General features: G+C 40.6%; 1 protein-coding gene across 1 annotated transcript; it reads right to left on the reverse strand.

Moving 5' to 3' along the window:
• Nucleotides 1-1,702: 1,702 nt before the first annotated feature.
• Nucleotides 1,703-21,580, reverse strand: nfatc3b (nuclear factor of activated T cells 3b). The gene is made up of 12 exons (XM_062063288.1): nucleotides 20,906-21,580; nucleotides 18,491-19,043; nucleotides 18,005-18,397; nucleotides 17,786-17,948; nucleotides 13,169-13,365; nucleotides 9,122-9,294; nucleotides 8,901-9,041; nucleotides 8,788-8,843; nucleotides 8,502-8,714; nucleotides 8,255-8,440; nucleotides 2,858-3,045; nucleotides 1,703-2,746 (listed from the first exon to the last, which is right to left on the reverse strand). The coding sequence occupies exons 1-12, from the start codon at nucleotides 20,976-20,978 to the stop codon at nucleotides 2,086-2,088; spliced, it is 2,997 nt and encodes a 998-aa protein (XP_061919272.1). The 5' UTR covers nucleotides 20,979-21,580; the 3' UTR covers nucleotides 1,703-2,085.
• Nucleotides 21,581-22,351: the final 771 nt, after the last annotated feature.

Genomic DNA, 22,351 nt, shown 5'->3' on the forward strand with positions numbered 1-22,351 from the left:
GTAGGTGGCGACATAATCTGCGTGTCGCAGTTCCCCAAACGAAAAACTCTTGTTTTGGTAGGTCACTTCCGCCGCTTGCTGGGTCCAGCATGCGCGATGGCTTCATCGCCTGAAGAGTCCACTCTTCTCGGCTTGTGCGATGGAGAGATTGACGAAAACAAGCACCAATCTTCCGTCTTCACCAACAAAATCGGAGGACTTCCGGACTGGCTGCCCGGCCTTCCACGCCAGTCTCCCCTCTGTAGGGGCTGTTCATCCCCGCTAACCCATGTGGTGCAGGCGTACTGTCCCCTGGAGGAATCCTCCTACCACAGGGCCATCCACGTGTTCGCCTGCCCGGCTGTGGCGTGCAGAGGCCGGGCAGAGAGCTGGACGGCGATGCGCTCTCAGAGCCTGGAGGCCGAGGTGAGAGCTCAGCGGACTAGCAGGAGGCATGAGCCGGCGGAGGAGGCGCCTCTGTCGGCTAGCGACTGGTGTGACTCCGCTGAAGATTGGGGCGTGGAAGAAGAGGATGGTGGAGCTTTGAAGATGGACAAGCATGTCCTGGAGGAGGAACCAGGCAAGAAAAATGTCTTCTAGTTTAAAAAATTAAAAGTGGAAGAGGAGCACTTCCATAGAACATTTGGTTGAGTTTAGAATTCTTAGTAACATTTGGCCATTTTTAACTGTCAGACTATTGTCACGTGATCACAACAGCTGTGAAACCCCGACGCTCTCATGACGTCACTGCGTAGTTCACGTTCACCCCGTGTGTGGGGTAATTAATCTATGTATACATATATGAACTTACTCTCTAAAAACTAATTATTTAAGAGGCACATTTTCCTGAAAATTTGGTTGAACACTGAATTATAAATGTTTAGTTCCATTTGACCATTTTAATGGTCATATAAGGTGTTAAATATATCGCAAACTTAATCGTAAAATGCCCCTAAAAATCAATGACACACATTTTTTTATAAACATTTGGTTGAAAACAGAATTTTACTTTTTTAGTACAATGTACCCTGCTTGACCTTCATAGTAGTGTAAAAATAGGTAGCACAAGTAATCGTAAAATCCAAAAAACGCACATTTTTCCTTAAAATTTGGTTGAGTTTTGGAATTCTAAGTACCAATTGGCCATTCTTAACTTTAAAACTAGTGAATCAATCAATCAATGTTTATTTATATAGCCCTAAATCACAAGTGTCTCAAAGGGCTGTACAAAAATGTTAGTGCAAACTTTTGCTCCAAAAACAAATATTAAAAAGCACATTTTTCCTCAAAATTTGGTTGAACTCTGAATTCTGCATTGTTCGTACCAATTTACCTTTAACTGTCATACTAGTATAAAAATAAGTTGCACACGTAATTGTAAAATGTACACATTGTTTGGGTAGTACATCATGGCAACCACTAGGGGGTGCGAAAACACCAAAAGTCAAGTCAGGTGACTTGAGATAGGTCAGTATCATGAAAAAATACAATCATGCGTGCTTACGGACTGTATCCCTGCAGACTGTATTGATATATAATGTAGGAACCTGAATATTAATAACAGAGAAACAACCCTTTTGTGCGAATGAGTGTAAATGGGGGAGGGAGTTTTTTTGGGTTGGTGCACTAATTGTAAGTGTATGTTGTGTTTATGTTGATTTAATTAAAAAAAATTTTTTTTTGATTTTTAAATTTTTTTTTAAATTTCTTGTGCGGCCCACTGAGTTAGGTGATATGTTTCATAATTTATTCACGTCCGTCTTTACAGATATTTAAATCTGTCAATTTGTGTCGCATTCGCCACTATTAAAACGTCATTTATCGCTATAATTGGCAAATTAATTTCCACAAAGTAGGAATTATTCAATATTAATGTATAATATTTTCATAGCCAGAAAATCTGTCTGACCCAGTACGGTTTACCATTCAGAGTCCTCTACACACCAATTAAGACCTAGTAATGCTGTCTGGGGCTGAGCCAATCAGAAGCCACGATACTGAGTAGCACGTTCTGAATGGTTTGGTGTCAATACTACTCTAGTATTGATATTTTGAGCTCATTTAGACATTTTTATGCTTAAATTTAGGCCAAAAATGTTATTTTTTTTAAACGACAACTGTGATTGTGTGTTTTACGTTGCAGAATTTTGCCAAGCGCCTGAAGGGGACGTCGTCAACGGACTCGGCCTCCTCCATCTTGCAGAGGGGCAGGTGGACAGTCCCCTCCTGCGTGCCTTTTTCATCAGCGTGGTGGATGAGTCGGATGTGGCGGCGGAGGAGGAAGAAGGGCTGGCGCACGCCGAGGATCTGCTGAGGGACTACGAGAGGAGAGAGGGCATGGCCGTGAGAGGCGGCGGGGAGAGAGGCGGCGGGGAGAAAGGCGGCGAGGAGAAGTACGAGAAGAGCCGAGCCCGTCACGGTGACGCCGTCTTCTCCAGGTTCACGAAGAGGATCTCGTCGTGTCCGCAGCAGATCCTGCGTTATTGTCGCGGAGGACCGCCTCTCTTCATCTCGGAGCCGCCGGCGGACGCGGGCCAGCTGGTGGCGCCGTGCGGCTCTTGCGGAGGCCCGCGGACCTTGGAGCTGCAGCTGATGCCCGCACTGGTCAGCCTGCTGCGCTGGAGGGACGGCGGGGGCGAGGCCGATCTGGAGTTCGGGACGGTTCTGGTCTACACGTGTACTCGGAGCTGCTGGACGTCGCCGCGGGCGGTGGAAGAGTTCTGCCTTGTTCAAATGGACCCGGACCAGCAGCTTTTTAAATAAACCGCTGAAAGACGAAGAAGCGACTTCTTGTTGGACTTTCTCTAATTCAGGCTCACAGCACAGCAGTCACATGACTCGGCAAACAGGAAGTATCAAAAATAGATTTCTAACCGACCAATAAAAAGTTTTGTCGCTGAAGCGTTGCTTGGCTCCGCCCACTGTAAAAAGAGGCACTTGCGGCGCCGTACTACGGCAAGGCGACGTCGCTGGACTTGTACTCCCAGTTGTACTGGCGGGGCTGGTCCAACGGGTCGGGGCGGGCGCCGCTGAGGCTGCTGACGTCTCTGCCGATGATCTCGTTGACTGCAACACAAGCAAGCGAGAGACGCGGGTGAACCCGACTGGAGCGGAAAGCGGTCGCTAAACAGACCCGTGAAGTCGGTTTGTGAGTGCAGTGACACGTGACTCCAGCAGGGGGTGCACTAGCGGCGCGTTCCATTTGTACCGGGAAGTCGGGATTTTTGAGTTCACCGGCGGAATTTCAACTGGAATGCCAATCGAGATCGGATTTCATAATCAGAAAGTCAGAGCATTCTCACCATCCCTGAGTTGGCTTCAAAGATGGCTGCTGCGGATGTAAACAATATAAGCTTCTAGAACACGGGTGTCAAACTCAATGCCCGGGGGCCAGATCTGGTGCGCCACATCTATTTGTGTGGCCCCCGAAAGCGTGGAAATAATGTATAAATAAAGTACTTAATAAATGTATTACAAAAATAAATTGTACTATGTACAATTACATATATTTACACTATAATCTATAATAATAAAACATTTGATATCAACATACATTTCAAAACAATGTTATTGTTCAAATAAAGATAAATACTTAAATATCTGCTTGACTTATGATCTCAAAGCAAATAATCCAACAATAGTAGAGTGGCCGTGCCAGCAACTTGAGGGTTCCAGGTTCGAGCCCCGCTTCTGCCATCCTTGGGCAAGACACTTTACCCACCTGCTCTCAGTGCCACCCACACTGGTTTAAACGCTCTGACGAAGGCCACGTGCCGAAACGCGTAAGCGTTCCTCTTTTTTGATGTGAGCAATAAATCAAGTGAAATGTGAGTATTTTGTCCTACTAGTCTTAATTTTGGGATGTGCTACCTTTTCAAACATTTTTGAAACATTTACTGGTTTAAATGTAACTTAGATATTGGGTTTCACTATGTAAAGCGCTTTGCGTCACTAGAGAAAAGCGCTATATAAGTATAATTCACTTCACTTCAAACTGTTTATGTAAAAATGTTACAATACAAACTTTTACAGTAAAATCCACTTTCAATATAGAGTAATAATACACTGTAAAACAACAATCGTAGATTTTACAGTATAAAAAACTTGCATGAATTTTCACGTAAAAAAAAAAAAGTGGTACCGTTTTTCCATTCCATTTAATTCTATGTATTTTTTTATTATATGCCGTAAAAAAAAAAAGCAAATATTACGGTAAAATTGTGCCGACTGAGCTGCCAGTTTTATACAGTATTATCTAAAGATTTGGTTGTGTACAGCGTACATAAAAAAAAATCCAGACAGTTATACAGATGTTTTATATATACCGTATCTTTTGGAGTATAAGTTGCTCCGGCTGAAAATGCATAATAAAGAAGGAAAAAAACATATGTAAGTCGCACTGGAGTATAAGTTGCATTTTTGGGGGAAATGTATTTGATAAAACCCAACACCAAGAATAGACATTTGAAAGGCAATTTTAAATAAACGAAGAATAGTGAACAACAGGCTGAATAAGTGTACGTTATATGACGCATAAATAACCAACTGAGAACGTGCCTGGTATGTTAACGTAAAATATTATGGTAAGAGTCATTCAAATAATTATAACATATAGAACATGCTATACGTTTACCAAACAATCTGTCACTCCCATGAAATCTTATACGTCTAGTCTCTTACGTGAATGAGATAAATAATATTATTTGATATTTTACGATAATGTGTTAATAATTTCACACATAAGTCGTTCCTGAGTATAAGTCGCACCCCCGGCCAAACTATGAAAAAAACTGCGACTTATAGTCCGAAAAATACGGTACTTAAATATCTGCTTGACTTATGATTTCAAAGCAAGTAATCCAACAAACTGTTCATGTAAAAATGTTAAAATAAACTTTTTTACAGTAAAATCCACTTTCAATATAGAGTAATAATACACTGTAAAACAACAATCGTAGATTTTACAGTATAAAAAACTTGCATGAATTGTCACATTAAAAAAAAAAGTGGTACCGTTTTTCCATTCCATTTAATTTAATTCCATGTATTTTTTATGCCGTAAAAAAAATAATGCAAATATTACGGTAAAATTGTGCCGACTGAGCTGCCAGTTTTATACAGTACTATCTAAAGATTTGTATTTTTTTTTACATACGCTGTACAAAACCAGACAATTATACAGATGTTTTATATATACACATTTATATTCATACTGTATATTATTAACTGTTAAACTCTGCCCTCTGAGGGCAACCACAACTGCGATGTGGCCCTCAATGAAAACGAGTTTGACACGCCTGTTCTAGAACATCCGTTATTAGTGTTTGTAGCACTAAATCAGCAATACTCGATGTAATGTTGATCTATTTATATATGGTAACGTGTAAACTACATTCTATGTGGTATAAACGCTCTACATCGCTATCGATGACGTCCGTGTTCGAAGGTTGCACCAAGAGTTCATATGTTCCCATCAATTGTTTGTATTCAGACAAGGCAAGCGCAATAATAGCTTTCATGGATGTGGCCATCTTGATTACCTTGCCCAGGTAAATGGAAAGCATCCTAAGAGTGGGTTACTTTTAGCCCCGCCCACCAAGAAGTTTCTACAGGGTCACATGACACCATCGCTGCTGCTTCTAACATACCGGTACCTTATTTTATGGAGGTTAATTTGTATTACAAAAGCTTTTTTTTTGACACTATTTATGTAAATTCATTGTTTTCACATCAATTAAAACAATTCAGTGCAGGAATAGTCGATTGGTTCTGAAACAGGATCGATTGCTTCAGTCTTAATTTAACAGATGCGAGCATGGAGGTTAATTTGTGTCTTTGGTACAAAAGTTGGGGTTTCTTGGCACTGTATTTATATAACATCAAATTATGCTGACAATTTAACTGAATAAAAAATGGTGGGCAAAAAGTGTGTTTAAAAAATTCAGTTTATTCAAATACTGTGTTTTAAGATTCAGTGTGTAAAAAATTCGGTGCAAGAAAATTCAGTGGAGGAATATTTGTTGCTTCAAACCTCACTCGATTGGTTGGTTCTGAAACATGATCGATTATTTTAGTCTTAATTTAAGGGAAGTTTTTAGAGAGGTTTGTGTTTTTATTACAAAAGCTTTTTTGGCACAGAATTTTTGTAAATGATTTTTTTGCTTTGAAATTTTGTAAACTGAATTTTTAATGCTGACGATTTCATTGATTCAAAATTTGAGAGCAAAACTTGTTTGAAAATACAGTTTTTTCAAATAGTGTTCAAATTAATTAATTGTAAACAAATCTGTATAAAAAATTCAGTGCAGAAATATTTGTTGCTTCAAACCTCACCTGATTGGTTTGTTCTAGGATCGATTATTTCAGTTTGAATTTACCGGAAGTTATAATGGAGGTAAATTTGTCTTTATTACAAAAGCTTTTTTTTGCCACTGAATTTAGTGAACTAAATTGTTTTTACATCAAATTATGCTGACAATTTAATTGATGAAACATTTGTGTGCAAAATGTATGTTTTAAAATTCAGTTTGTCAAAACACTGTGCGTAAAAATTCTGATTAAAAAACTAATGCAGAAATATACTTTTTGAAGCTGAAAATACGGAGGATTAAATACCGGTTATAGAAGCGAGCACGAAGGAAGAGTGGGACGTTGGAGCAGACGGAAGCTGAGAGAGTGAGGGGAAAGCGACTGGAAGCTGCAAAACATGGAATTTGAAGCCAAGCTATTTTGACATACGTAAATGGAGTGCTTACCCAAATAAACTGGGGGAAAAAACTGTCCATCGAGGGAGTCATTTTAATATTGATCATGATACCACGCAGCACGCCATGCGTGTTATTACAACTACAGTACATACACTGTCTGGCGAACTGTGTACAAACAAAACATGAAATAATACTTTACAGCTACTGTAATGAGTGTCCATGTTTTGACTCAGTAAAGGTTGGTGTCCTATCACAGTGTTGTGCAATACTAACTCAAACGTGTTTCGTGCTAACATAAAGCTCATACTTGCCAACCCTCCCGGTTTTACCGGGAGACTCCCGGAATTCAGCGCCTCTCCCGATAACCTCCCGGAAGAAATTTTCTCCCGATAAACTCCCGGAATTCAGCCGGAGCTGGAGGCCACGCCCCCTCCAGCTCAATGCGGACCTGAGTGGGGACAGCGGCGACAGTCTGTTTTCACGTCCGCTTTCCCACGATATAAACAGCGTGCCTGCCCAATCATGTTATAACTGTAGAATGATCGAGGGCAAGTTCTTGGTTTCTTATGTGGGTTTATTGTTAGGCAGTTTCATTAACGCCCTCCCAGCGCGGTAACAACACACAACAACAGCAGTCACGTTTTCGTCTACCGTAAGGCAGTTCGTCTGCCGTAAACCGCAATGTTGTGACACTCTTAAACAGGACAATACTGCCATCTACTGGATAGCCTTCGGAACACTGAAATTCAAGTATTTATTATATTTATATGTATAATAAAATAAATATATATATATATATATATATATATGTATATATAGCTAGAATTCACTGAATGTCAAATATTTCATACACATATACATACATATATATATATATATACACATACATACATACATATATATATATATATATATATACATACATATATATATATATATATATATGTATATATATATATATATATATATACATACATATATATATATATATATATATACATACATATATATATATATATATATATACATACATATATATATATATATATATATATATATATATATATATATATATATATATATATATATATATATATATATATATATATATATATATATATATATATATATATATATGAAATATATATATAAAATACTCGAGTTGGTGAATTCTAGCTGTAAATATACTCCTCCCCTCTTAACCACGCCCCCAACCACACAGTATATTTTTAATCACACACATTTTGATCACAATTTCCATTTAAATTGTCAGCATAATTTAATGAAAAAAACAATTCCGTGCCAAATAAAAATGTTTGTAATAAAGACACAAATGAACCTTCATAATGTTAAGTATTTTTAAAGTGATAATTTTTAAAGGAAGGAAGGCGTCAGAAGAGTTTGAGGTCAAATAACAGGTGTGCATGTTAAACCCCCCCCCCCCACACACACACAGTTATTATTAACACACTGGACGGTGGGGGTCACAGTTGTTTCTTACTCAAAGTGACCACTGGGGGGCGCACTGACTAACCATGCAGTAGATTGCCAACAAGATGGAGTCTTACCGTCATCCAGCGTGATCTCTTGTAGGCCCAGTGAGGCCGCAGGGGGCGTGTTCTCAGGCTCCTGTTTGATGCTGAGCCCGCCGCCCGGCTCCCACAACCAGGCGTCCTTGTGGGCGGTGACGTCGAGGGCGGCGAGCAGGGGGGGAGGAGGTGGAGGATGGTGCAGCCGAGCGCCGCTATGAGGAGGCGGACCGCAATGCACCGCCAGCTCGCCGGGGGCGTAACGGACCGCCTCCCCGTCGTGAAGGCCGGGTGCATTGTGGGACACAGCGTTCACCTCCCAGCGCTCTTGTTTGACCACCTGGCCGGCGGCGAGGGGGAGCAGCTTGGCGTCAGCCGGCAGGTACGTGAAGCTCTGACCCGGGCTCCTCCTCCTCTTGCCGTTCGAGACGTAGAAGAGGACTTGGGCGGGAGTGCCGGCGGTGCCGCCGTACGCCGGGATTTCCACCGCCATGCCGGACTGGTCAGGACAAGACAAGAGCGGTCACATGATCACGCCGTCCCTCGACATTGTCCCTGACACTCGGACTTACGCCGCTGCTTTTGTCGGGCAAGACCATGGCATCCGTCTCCCACAGGACTCGTCCATCTGAGAGGACATCGGGGTTGAAAGTGTGACGACGTGCTGCAGACGACTTGAACTCACCAGGACTTTTCTCCATGAAGACAACTCTGGACTGAGCGGACATGTTGGCGCCGATGATGCAAAGCTCTTCTCCCCCCCGCCACCCACAGCTGCGCGGGCTGAAGCTCTCCACGTGAGGAAGCTCCTGACCGGAGCGCTGGGCTGAAACGTGCCAACACAGCCTGATGATGATGATGGTGGTGGTGAAGAGCTCGCCGGAGAACGTTCTGGGTCGCACTCACAGCACTCGACGGGGATCGACGCCGTCTGCAGCCACAGCGTCCAGCCGTCCGACTGCTGGATGGCGACCCTGAACACGACGCGCACCCTGGTGTTCTTCCTGCCGATGTCCGTCTCGCCTTTCCTCAGCTCGATGTCGGCGTTGCGCAGCTTCAGGATTCCCGCGCAGTCGATGCTGACGCGGCAAAAAAGAGGCAATTAGTAGTGGCGGCTCAAACCATACTGAAGCATCGACGCATTAGGAGACACAAGTGTGTCCCCTCAATGTGTGTGTCACTTTAAGAAACTCAATAATGTATCACATTAAGTGTTTTATATCAGCCGATATTGATCATTCTTGATATTTTTCTGACCTATCGAAAATAAGGACCAGGAAGGAATATACAGTACAGGGCTAGTGTTGTCCCGATAACCTATATTTTGGTACCGGTACCAAAATTATTTTGATACTTTTCTAAATAAACGGGACCACAAAAAATGTCATTATTGGCTTTATTTTAACAAAAAATCTTAGGGTACATTAGACATATGTTTCTTATTGAAAGTTTGTCCTTAAATAGAATAGTGAACATACTAGACAACTTGTCTTTTAGTAGTAAGTTAGTAAACAAAGGCTCCTAATTTAGCTGCTGATGTATGCAGTTCTATTATTTTGTCAAAATTATTAAGGACAATAGGTAGAAAATCAATTATTAATCAATTTGTTCATTTACTTTCTCTTTTAACATGTTCTATCTACACTTTCGTTAAAATGTAATAATCACTTATTCTTCTGTTGTTTGATACTTTACATTAGTTTTGGATGATACCACGAATTTGGGTGTCAATCCGATACCAAGTAGTTACAGGATCATACATTGGTCATATTCAAAGTTGTCATGTGTCCAGGGACATTTCTCCTGAGTTTATAAATATAATATACATTTTAAGAAAACGAAAGAAGATGTTGTGATGCCAAAAAATATCGACGTAATTATAGTGGTATCGACTAGACACACTACTGTACTTGGTATCATTACAGTGGATGTTGGGTGTAGATCCACCAATGGTGTTTGTTTACATTTTGACACCGGTGAGCTACGGTGTGTAGTGAAGCACGTTTATCTATTCCTCGTCCTGCAGGGATTATATTTGTAAGAAACTTACTTTATTTGTCGCCATGGAGACGAGGATTAGTGATTTAGAAGTAGCTAAAACACTGCAGACGGGGCCATGTCTGAAAGCACCTCTTCCTGAGGGCGTTTCAGTGTTATAACTTCACCTTTATCGTTAGTTTTTAAGCCAAAATGCGTCCATTCTCCCTTTTCTGTTTACAAACTGAGTCTGCTTGTAAGTACTCTGTGATTGTGCGCTGCCGAACATGCTCGTCTACTCGTAAACCAGCAATGACACGACGTGACGACGACCGGAGATTATTTTCTGATATACAGTACAGGCCAAAAGTTTGGACACACCTTCTCCTCATTCAATGCCTTTTCTTTATTTTCATGACTATTTACATTGTAGATTGTCACTGAAGGCATCAAAACTATGAATGAACTCATGTGGAGTTATGTACTTAACAAAAAAGGTGAAATAACTCAAAACATGTTTTATATTCTAGTTTCTTCAAAATAGCCACCCAAAACGCATTGAATGAGGTGTGTCCAAACTTCTGGCCTGTACTATATATTATTATATTCCTGTGATTATATTATAAAGGAAAGGAAATGTCAACACAAGCATGGAAAACAATGTCAACAAAATTCTAAAATCACATTGAACACGTAACAATAGCCTCTTGGGTCGAATGCGCAGAATAATTTCGCCACACCTAGTGTGTGTGTGACAATCATAGGTACTTTAAGTTTAAAGGGGAAGTGCACTTTAAAAAAAAAAAAAAAGTCTATCATTCACAATCCTTATGTACGGCCATGTCAACACGAACACGGAGTTTCAAAAAAGCATATTTGGTAGTTTCAAAACTGTACGTCTACACACAAACGCATACACCTGCTGTTATGCAGTTTTTGTCCAATCAGAAGCCTGGAAAAAGCAGCAATGTCTGACTTGGTGGCTTTATAACCTATTATTATAAGGTTTATTTTGATAAACTAGACATACAACGATATGTACCGTATTTTTTGGAGTATAAGTCGCTCCGGAGTAAAAGTCGCACCGGCCGAAAATGCATAACAAAGAAGGAAAAAAACATATATAAGTCACATTTTTGGGGGAAATTTATTTGATAAAACCCAACACCAAAAATAGACATCTGAAAGGCAAATTAAAATAAATAAAGAATAGTGAACAACAGGCTGAATAAGTGTACGTTATATGAGGCATAAATAACCAACTGAGAACGTGCCTGGTATGTTAACGTAACATATTATGGTAAGAGTCATTCAAATAACTATAACATATAGAACATGCTATACGTTTACCAAACAATCTGTCACTCTTAATCGCTAAATCCCATGAAATCTTATACGTCTAGTCTCTTACGTGAATGAGCTAAATAATATTTGATATTTTACGGTAATGTGTTAATAATTTCACACACAAGTCACTCCTGAGTATAAGTCGCACCTCCGGCCAAACTATGGAAAAAACTGCGACTTATAGTCCGAAAAATACGGTACATTATCTTTACAACCAGCCTGCACTTACACAAGAGCCCTGGGAACATTATCAATCTTTTTTCTTTTTTACTCTTAAAGCTAGCCTGTGCTGCTGAAACCCAAATTATAACATCTTTAATCAGCAACATGGTGATATATTACATGTGCAGTTAAGTGTACATTATTTCTAAAATTAGCACGCAAAGGAAACCCTTTTGCATGTTTAAAGTGCAAAGCGTGTGCCGCTGCAAAACTCTCGTGGAATTATAACCCATTAAATGATTGATATAGAGATATATGTGCAATTAAGAGTATATTGTCTTTAACATTAACAAGAAGGAAGGGGACATCATGGTTTTTTTTTAAACGTTCGAGCGTGCTTGATTCCTACACAAATGGAAGCAACACACACAAGTTAACTTAATGATCTGTCATGAAATAATGATTAAAACATGAGCTAATGTTGCACCTTTCTTATGACACTAAGCAATAAGTCTTGCTTGTCAAAGTTGTCCCATCAGTTGGAGGTGCGACAGCGATCGTATCCAAAACAGCCCACTGTCATTAGGGCTGGTGGAAGTGTCTTTTTTGTCAACGTTGAGTGAAAATAGAAGCATATTTACGTTCAAACACACAGTAAATCTTCTTATAGTGCGTTTAAAGGCAGCAAGGCAGTGTTGAGCTCTTTCTTATTTGGTTTTATGGGAGGGATAGAGGACCACCCATTGCCCCCGCTGTAAGCACACTTTTATTTACAAGTTAAAATGCATTAAAAAAAATACTTCCGTCTTGTCTTTCATAATGATTGTGAACGATAAGCAACATTTAAAAAAAAAAAAAGTGCAGTTCCCCTTCAAAATGAATGTGCAAAAATAAGGAATATGTAAGAAATGCTTAATAAAGTCTAACAAAATAGTTCAAAGTGTGAAAATGTAAACATAGAGAAACCTGAGAAGATTTTTTTCCCGCAGGTTTAGTGCCAGGAAGTTACAACCATTTTCTACCGCTTGTCCCTTTTGGGGTGACGGGGGGGTGCTGGAACCTATCTCAGCTGCATTAGGGCGGTAGGCGGGGTACACCCTGGACAAGTCGCAGGGTCAACACAGATACAGCCGTGCTCTAAAGGGTGAGCGTGGCTAAGGTGGTGTGGTATTAGTGGTCTTGGTGGGGACGAGCGCCTTGCATCATTTACAGACCACATTGGTCTGACTAAGGTCCCTTTGAAAGAGTCCAAAAAACTGTTAGCATCAAATGTAGTGACTTTTTCAATCCAGCTGATGGCGCCATTATGAAACAGCAGTGTCAATACAGCCAGTGAGTGTGCCACACAATCACCGAGGGGTCATTTACCAGTCACTACTAATTACTGCGGACTTTTTTTTTTGACCATAAAACGCAGAAGCTAGCCTCGCTCATGCTAACCGTAAACCCATCTGTCGCCATGGTTACCTGGCGGACATGTTCTCCGGAAGCAGCGGAACCTCCAGGACGTTGGTGCCGTCCACCAGCTTCTCCTGGCAGGCGGTGGTCACCGTCTTGCCCGTCACGCGGTGGACTTGATAGAAGGAGTGAGGACGGAGGTGGCGCTCGTCTGCCGTGCCGATGAAGAGCTGCAAGGTGGCGGGGCCCTCGCAGGGACCGCTCACCTGCGACACACACACACACACACACACACGTTTACGGCAACAGGTAAAAATATTCAAGTTGGTGAGAACATACGTGGGCATGATGAGGAGTCGCACGACTGAACGAGAACAAAATGGCAGAAGACCAGGTAGCCTTATTTTCATAAATGCTCCAGTCTACTGATATCAAAAGCAAATAACTGCCACGTTCTGTTATGAGCAACATCGGCATCAACAACTGTGGCTGTAAGCAACCTCTTGATGTCGTTTTTTTTTGTTTTATTAGCTCCACAAAATGTAATCACCGGCAGTCAGCATCTAGTAAGCCTGGGCAATATGACTGAAAACTGTATCACAATATACAGTAAGTGATTTTATTGATATTTTTATGACCTATAAAAAATAAGGACCATGATAAAAATACATATCAAACGTTAACATTTTTATTTCAAATGTAACCTTCCTCTGATTATAATCCCCTCAACTATCAAGGCAGAAAGGAAATGTCAACACAAGCATGGAAAACACTCAAACAATGTAAACAAAATTGTAAAATCACATTGAACACTTAACAATAAGATGAAGGTGTAAAAATAAGAAATATGTCATAAATGTTTAATAAAGTGTAACAGAATAGTGCAAAGTGTGAAACTGTAAACGTAGAGAAACCTGAGAAGAACTATTTTCTGCAGGTTTAGTGCCAGGGAGTTACAGCTGTGCTCTAAAAGGTGAGCACGGATAGAGTGGTGTGGTATTACTGGTCACGATTGCCTTGCATCATTTACAAACCACATTGGTCTGACTACAGTCCCTTTGAAAAATCCAAAAAACTACCATACTGTCGAGGTGACTTTTCCTGTTTTGTCCACAATTTCTTATTTTTTACTTTCTCTTCTCACTCCATGCAAGGAATCAACTACCAGACAACGAGATGGATAAACCAAACTTGATAGTTGATACTAAGGTTGCACGATATGGCAAAAAAAATTATTGCGATTATTTTTTTCATATTATCTGATCCCGTTTAAAATATATATATTTTTTAATTAAAGCGGATTGTCCCTTGCAGGATTACAGCAAGTACCACACCTCTACTCTTTACTACTGCGGTATCTTGTATCAGACATTTACACCATGTTTGATTGAGGTAATAAATACATACAGACTATGCGGCGTGTATATTTACATAAATACTGTATGATAATGTGTAAATACATAGAGTATGCGGTGTGTATATTTACATAAATACTGTATGATAATGTGTAAATACAATACAGTATGCAGTGTGTATATTTACATAAATACTGTATGATAATGTGTAAATACATAAAGAGTATGTGGCGTGTATATTTACATAAATACTGTATGATAATGTGTAAATACATAGAGTATGCAGTGTGTATATTTATATAAATACTGTATGATAATGTGTAAATACATACAGAGTATGTGGCGTGTATATTTACATAAATACTGTATAATAATGTGTAAATACATACAGAGTATGTGGCGTGTATATTTACATAAATACTGTATGATAATGTGTAAATACATACATAGTATGCAGTGTGTATATTTATATAAATACTGTATGATAATGTGTAAATACATAGAGTATGCGGCGTGTATATTTACATAAATACTATATGATAATGTGTAAATACATAGAGTATGCATTGTGTATATTTATATAAATACTGTATGATGATGTGTAAATACAATACAGTATGCAGTGTGTATATTTACATAAATACTGTATGATAATGTGTAAATACATACAGAGTATGCAGTGTGTATATTTACATAAATACTGTATGATAATGTATAAATACATAGAGTATGCAGTGTGTATATTTATATAAATACTGTATGATAATGTGTAAATACAATACAGTATGCAGTGTGTATATTTATATAAATACTGTATGATAATGTGTAAATACATACAGAGTATGCAGTGTGTATATTTATATAAATACTGTATGATAATGTGTAAATACATACAGAGTATGCAGTGTGTATATTTATATAAATACTGTATGATAATGTGTAAATACATACAGAGTATGCAGTGTGTATATTTATATAAATACTGTATGATAATGTGTAAATACATACAGAGTATGCGGCGTGTATATTTACATAAATACTGTATGATAATGTGTAAATACCTACAGAGTATGGGGCGTGTATATTTATATAAACACTATATAATAATGTGTAAATACATATAGAGTATGCAGTGTGTACATTTATATAAATACTGTATGATAATGTGTAAATACATGGAGTATGGGGTGTGTATATTTACATAAATACTGTATAATATTGTGTAAATACATACAGAGTATGTGGCGTGTATATTTACATAAATACTGTATGATCATGTGTAAATACATACAGAGTATGCAGTGTGTATATTTATATAAATACTGTATGATAATGTGTAACTACTTAGAGTATGCGTCATGTATATTTACAAAAATACTATATGATAATGTGTAAATACATATAGAGTATGCAGTGTGTATATTTACATAAATACTGTATGATAATGTGTAAATACAATAGAGTATGCGGCGTGTACATTTACATAAATACTGTATGATAATGTGTAAATACATAGAGAGTATGGGGCGTGTATATTTACATAAACACTATATGATAATGTGTAAATACATATAGAGTATGCAGTGTGTATATTTACATAAATACTGTATGATAATGTGTAAATACAATAGAGTATGCGGCGTGTACATTTACATAAATACTGTATGATAATGTGTAAATACATAGAGAGTATGGGGCGTGTATATTTACATAAACACTATATGATAATGTGTAAATATATATAGAGCAGGGGTGGGCAATTAATTTTTACCGGGGGCCGCATGAGCAACCCGAGCACTGCTGGAGGGCCACACCGACAATATTTCAATTAAATTTTGCTCAAATTATTTTTGATATACCGTAAGATAGATAATAATAATATTTTCATTTAACCTAACTTATCTTTATACAAAAGCAGATGGCTTTTGATGGTTTAATTTTTAACACTTTCTTACACAACACTTCCTGATGTATATTACAATACAAAAATTGCAATTTCTGTCACTTCATCCTGCATCCTCTTTGTTGTGAACGTAGCACGTCTGTAAGGTGATTGGCGAAGAAGGAAGAAGCGTTGCTGTTGCGGAAATGAGGAGTGAGGATTGGTTTTCTTCTTGGAAAGAACGAGATAAGTTGAGCTGTGTTAGTATAGGTTACTCAATAAAAGTTTAAAAAGAGCGTCAGGCTTGGTGTGCACTTCTTCTGGACGCTACAATTGATGTCACAAGTGGGATGAAATGCCTCCCAGTTCGCCTTGCCATCAAACCTGGGAGTCTTCATTGAGGGCGGAATTCCCCCCGTGGCAAGCAGCGTGGCTGCACCTGTAAACGCTCTCTCTCTCTCTCTCTCTCTCTCTCTCTTTGCGGCGAGCTCCTCACGTGGCACGTACCTCCCGATGACGTAGCACACAAACAGTGCAGTATGCGCAAAGTTTTACTTCTGACACCAATTGTAGCGTCCAGAAGAAGTGCACACGAAGTCTGACGCTCTTTTTAAACTTTTATTGAGCAAGCTATACTAACACAGCTCAACATATCTCGTTCCTTCCACACGCACTTCTCCTCACTTCTCATTTACGCAACTCAAGAAGACAACATCTACTTCATCAGGTCGTTACACTATATTCTTTAAAGACAGCAACGTGTGTACCACAAATAAGCACACGGCTTTACCTTTACTTGGCAGTCCATGTCTTTTTTAAAACACGCCATTCGTCATCAACTTTTCTCTTTTTAGCGTCTCGGGGATAACCGGGCATCACTTGTCGCTGTGCGCCTTCCCTCACAGGACATACGCACATATAACACTTTTCAAAATAAAAGCCGCACAGTTGTATTGCACGCACGACAAAGATGTTTTTTTTTAATTTATTTTGTATTTGTGATTGCCGCTGCGCGCACGTAATACAAATAACGCTTTTCAAAACAAAAGCAGCACCGTTGTATTGCACACTCGAAATAGATACTTTTTAAAATTTATTTTGTAATTTATAATTGGCCTCACGCGGGCCGGACAGGGACGTACAAAGGACCGGATGCGGCCCGCGGGCCGCAGAATGCCCAGGTCTGATATAGAGTATGCAGTGTGTATATTTATACGAGGTGTGTGCGTACAGCTGTTGTGCAAACATTGTCCACGTGTCCTTGTGTGCTCGCCACACGTGTTGCAACAAAGTCACGCCCAGAATAGAGCAGCCGGTATCAGTTACACGCTGACCACCAAGCCCCCCCCCCCTCGACCCTCCAGAGGTGAGCGCGAGTGTGGGCAATGTGTGACACCGTGGACAGGAAGTGGGGTTATTATAGGATGTTTGACGCAGACGCGCACTCGCCTTGACGAAGGGGTGTCCTCCGTTCGCCGCCTTGATGGCGCCGCGGCTGCCCTCCGTCCCGTAGTGCGCCCTGTGGTAGGGGCGGGGCTGCACCTCCAGCCTCAGCTCGTTGTGCTCAAAGTGGCTCTGCAGCGGCGAGTCCAGAGGCGGCGGCGATGCGTTTCTGGTGGAAGGACGGTTCAGAACAAACCGGACCAGATATCGTCGATGTTTTAGTACCTGAAAAGGGGAGGGGCCCCGGGTTTGGGCGTGGTCCAGCTGAAGTGCAACGGCACCTGCAGGTAAAGGTCCGCCAGGCCGTCACGGTCACCTGACTCCTCCCCTGGGGGCGCCACGCCCCTCAGCTCCTCCGGAACTGGATCGCCTGGACCCGCCAGGAGGGTCAGCTGAGTCCCGGACGTCCGTCTGGTCTTGGACGGGACGTCCAGCTCCTGGAATCCACACGCCAGCGAGGGTGCGAGGGCGGGGAGCCAGTTGTCGTCTGTCACGCTGCCGTGCGGCGAGGTGCCCGACGTGACGCTGGGAGAGTGCTGAGGAGAAGGCGAGCGAGCGAAGGGTTCGGCGTTGGCGTGCCGCCTCTTCCCACAGGGGGACGTTGGTCTGGATGAGGGCCTGCAGAGGAAGCACGGAGGGGGCCGGGTTAGTACTGCACTCCACAATTTGATTTCATTGGTTAAGCAGCTGTTAAGCAGTAACCATGGCGACCTGGAGGGGGGGCGGCGACTCAGCCAGTTGTCCTCTGTGACGCTGGCGCGCGGCGAATGACTCGGCGACTGGTGAGGCGACAGCGCCGGGCTGAAGGCGGTGGCGTTTTGGTACTTCTGCTGCCACAGCTCCACGCCAAAGGCTCCGCCCCCGCAGCCCGGCGAGCCCAGGGCCAGTAGCGCCGCGTCCCGCAGCTCGCCATCCACGTCGTCTGACAGGTCCGACACCCAGCTCCGTGAGGACAGGCTGCTGCAGGGGCTCGGGCAGAACGCCGGGTCGCGGTAACACGGGTCCAGGGGGAGGTACAGTTGGTCCCTGGACCAGGACGCCTCCAGGTAGCCGCCCTCGACTCCGCCCACGGCCCCTGCGTGCTGGGTGGCGTGGTTGTTGGCTGCGATGGCGGTGATCTGGATGCTGGGGCAGTCGAAGGGCCTGTGGTTCCCCTGGATTCTGTACGCAGGCACCTGCGAGGAGCAGCCGCCATGTTGGTAGAGGGGCGGGGCTAGTGGCTGATGGATCTCGGCCTGCTGCTGCGTCCCCACGCGGACGCCGGCTGTGAGGAGACCATGCAAAACACAACTTTGTCAGCGTTTGCAATGCAAACTGTCGGGTTAGCGAGTAGCGACATTTACATACGTATTTACATATCGCTGACGTGACATCAGCAGGTGTGATGACGCTAACAACACAAATAACAGCTGCACTAGCGCTCTTTTTTTTAACTGTTCCTGTCTGCTTGAGTGACTCAAACTTTCTACTTCCTGTTTTGTCAAAGTGAGCAAGTTCAATTGAACTTGCATTTCATTCGGGCAATATCTACACGGACTTATAAAGTACATGCATTTCCCTCCACCTATAGAATAGTTGCTTTTAATAAAACAGATTTAGTAATGCTGCAGAAAGTTTAAAGGCAGAATACTTTCCAAAATGAAATACATAATTGAACCGAATCACTTCGGTGTAATTACAAGACGGTCAAAAAATGGACTTTGTTCCTTTTGTGTACACCTCTGGTAATGGGTACATTCGCACCCACCTGCACAAATGTACTTCAAAATGTAACAATCAAAATAAATATGACTTTTTTGTTTTGTTTACTAGGGCATGCATATATAATATGCATTAGTTTGACCATTTAAAATCAACGATAATAAAAAGGAGACGTTTGGAAATTGCATAAAAATGCCCCAAAAACTTGGAAAAATGCGATTCATAGCGTTACTTTTTGGTGTAACCATCATGAGCGTTCTGTTCAGGTATATTTCTTTTATACTTTGATAAATCATCATTTTTATGTATTACTAAATTTAAATTGGGTATTAATCAATCTTTCAGCTGTGTGTATTTGATTTCAATTTGCTTTTGACATCTTATTTAGAATTGTAGTTGAAACTTTTACAACCTTGTGTTGCGCTCATGATGGCATAACCAAACTAGATTATTTTGAATATTTATTCCCTTTTTTACATTTAGTATATTTAAATATACTGTGATTTATGCTTTTTTCTTTTTGGAACATGTACTATACATATAATTAGGGCTGCAACTAACGATTAATTTGATAATCTATTAATCTGTCGATTTTTACTTCGATTAATAATCGGATAAAAGAGACAAACTACATTTCTATCCTATCCAGTATATTATTGAAAAAAACAGCATACTGGCACCATACTTATTTTGATTATTGTTTCTCAGCTGTTTGTAAATGATGCAATTTATAAATAAAGGTTTATTAAAACAATAAATTTAAAAAAATGTAAAAAAAAATGTAATTAAAATAAATTAAAACAAAAACCTCTGCGCATGTGCATAGCGTAGATCCAACGAATCGATGACTAAATTAATTGGCAACTATTTTAATAATCGATTTTAATCGATTAGTTGTTGCAGCCCTACATATAATACAATAAAGTCCCATATAAAATTATGTTTCTAGCAATACTTTAATTTTGCCTTTGAAAGTAACACTCCAATGTCCATTAGTTGAGCTGTACACTTTTGTAAAGTCCACATTTTAAAAATGGAGCTGAATTACGACAGCTGACAGCTGGACGTGTCACATCCACAGCACCAGACAAGCACTTCCCGTTCGGGATTTCAAAGTAAGGTAAACGAACATTATCTGGGTGTGACATACTTATAAAACAAGCAGGAAATAAACGGAACATTTACATTTAAGTTTACTGAAATAGCTGAGACAAAAATAATGATTACTCAAACTAATTGCTAATTAATTTACTTGTTAAAAAATATAATTGCGAGTCGTCTTTACTTATCTTTACAAACGTGCGCCAATACTTCCGAATGCAGTCTTTTACTTCTTAAATGTATTCGTTCCACATCCTGTGTAACTTCCACAAAATGGATCTACAAATCGCCAACTATCGTCGCCAAAAAAAAAGCTCCACCAACCTGCATTTTGTCTCCCCTCCTCCTCGAAGATGAGTCCAAAGTCCAGCTCCTCCGCGAAGTTTACGGTGGACATCGGAACCTAAAAGTCCCCACTCTTCCCCCCAAAAAATAAGTGTTTTTTGAGTGCGACCTGTCTGTCTTCAAAGTCGACCTGTCTCACTCACTTCCATCCGACTGACAACTCTCAACAATGGCTGCAGACGGTCGACCGTCTCCCCGCCTAACTAAAAGTCGCCCACGCTCACGAAGCTTCGGCGAATGAACATGTGCTGGCGCTAAAGTGTCATTGTTGTGCTAACTTGCTGCTAGTTTGTGTTCGTCCGCCGCGAGTGGGACTCCTCACAGGTTGATCCTTTTCTGCTGCGTTCACGGACATCTCGGCAATGCCAACTTCCTCGGTGTGGTTGTTGCTAAACACACAAAATGGCGACGGCTGCGTTTAAAAAGTTGAAAGAAAACTAAGAAATCATTTTCTCAGTTCAATTCTCACCATTGACATTTGCAACTTTATTTACTTATTGTCGGTGCCCACATTCTCCTCACATTTATCCCACCGCAACCTAAAATTAATATCTTATATCGGATATGTTTGTACCAACTGCTGTATTTAACCAATCTAAAAAATTGCATTTAGTCCATGTTAATGCCACAGGTCCCATTTCTTCCAAGATTCACGATGTGCTTGAAAGCACCGCGAAACAGCCCGTTCAGTGACGGCAGTAAGTGGGCGTGCCCGCTGTCAACACTTGGGCAAACTTTCATAGTCAATTTAAAGGGGTCAAAAAATAATTTTCAAACAGAATTTATTAACATCCTCTATTAAACAGGAGTGCTTTGCAGGGCAAACTTTTATAATGAATGTATTTTATTTTTGTTTCATCCATCCATCCATTGTCTTCCGCTTATCCGAGGTCGGGTCGCGGGGGCAGCAGCCTAAGCAGAGAAGCCCAGACTTCCCTCTCCCCAGCTCCTCCCGGGGGATCCCGAGGTGTTCCCAGGCCAGCCGGGAGACATAGTCTTCCCAACGTGTCCTGGGTCTTCCCCTTGGCCTCCTGCCGGTCGGATGTGCCCTAACCACATCCCTATTTTTGTTTCATTTTATTTTTATTGACATCCAGCATCAGACATTCCTATCCATTACATCATATTCACATACATCATATATCTGTTGTCTGCCCTAAATGTCAAAATAGATTTTTTTGTTTATATCCCAACTATACCCCATATACATATACACGTATATATATATATATACACACACATACATATATATATGTATGTATATATATATATACATACATATATATATACATATATATACACATATACATACATATACACACATATATATACGTATATATATACACATATATACGTATATATATACACATACATACGTATATATATACATACATACATATATATACATACATACATATATATACA

Source organism: Entelurus aequoreus, linkage group LG11 (genome assembly GCF_033978785.1).
Source record: "Entelurus aequoreus isolate RoL-2023_Sb linkage group LG11, RoL_Eaeq_v1.1, whole genome shotgun sequence".
Taxonomy (NCBI): domain Eukaryota; kingdom Metazoa; phylum Chordata; class Actinopteri; order Syngnathiformes; family Syngnathidae; genus Entelurus; species Entelurus aequoreus.

What these genes read in the sequence shown, in the direction of transcription:
- nfatc3b (XM_062063288.1), bottom strand. Translation starts at nt 20,978, where the DNA reads ATGTCCACCGTAAACTTCGCGGAGGAGCTGGACTTTGGACTCATCTTC. An exon ending in GTCGATCCCCGTCGAGTGCT is followed by an intron (nt 9,042 to 9,121) that starts GTGAGTGCGACC and finishes GGCACGTTTCAG; the next exon opens with CCCAGCGCTCCGGTCAGGAG. An exon ending in AGCGACAAAACTTTTTATTG is followed by an intron (nt 2,747 to 2,857) that starts GTCGGTTAGAAA and finishes TTCGTCTTTCAG; the next exon opens with CGGTTTATTTAAAAAGCTGC.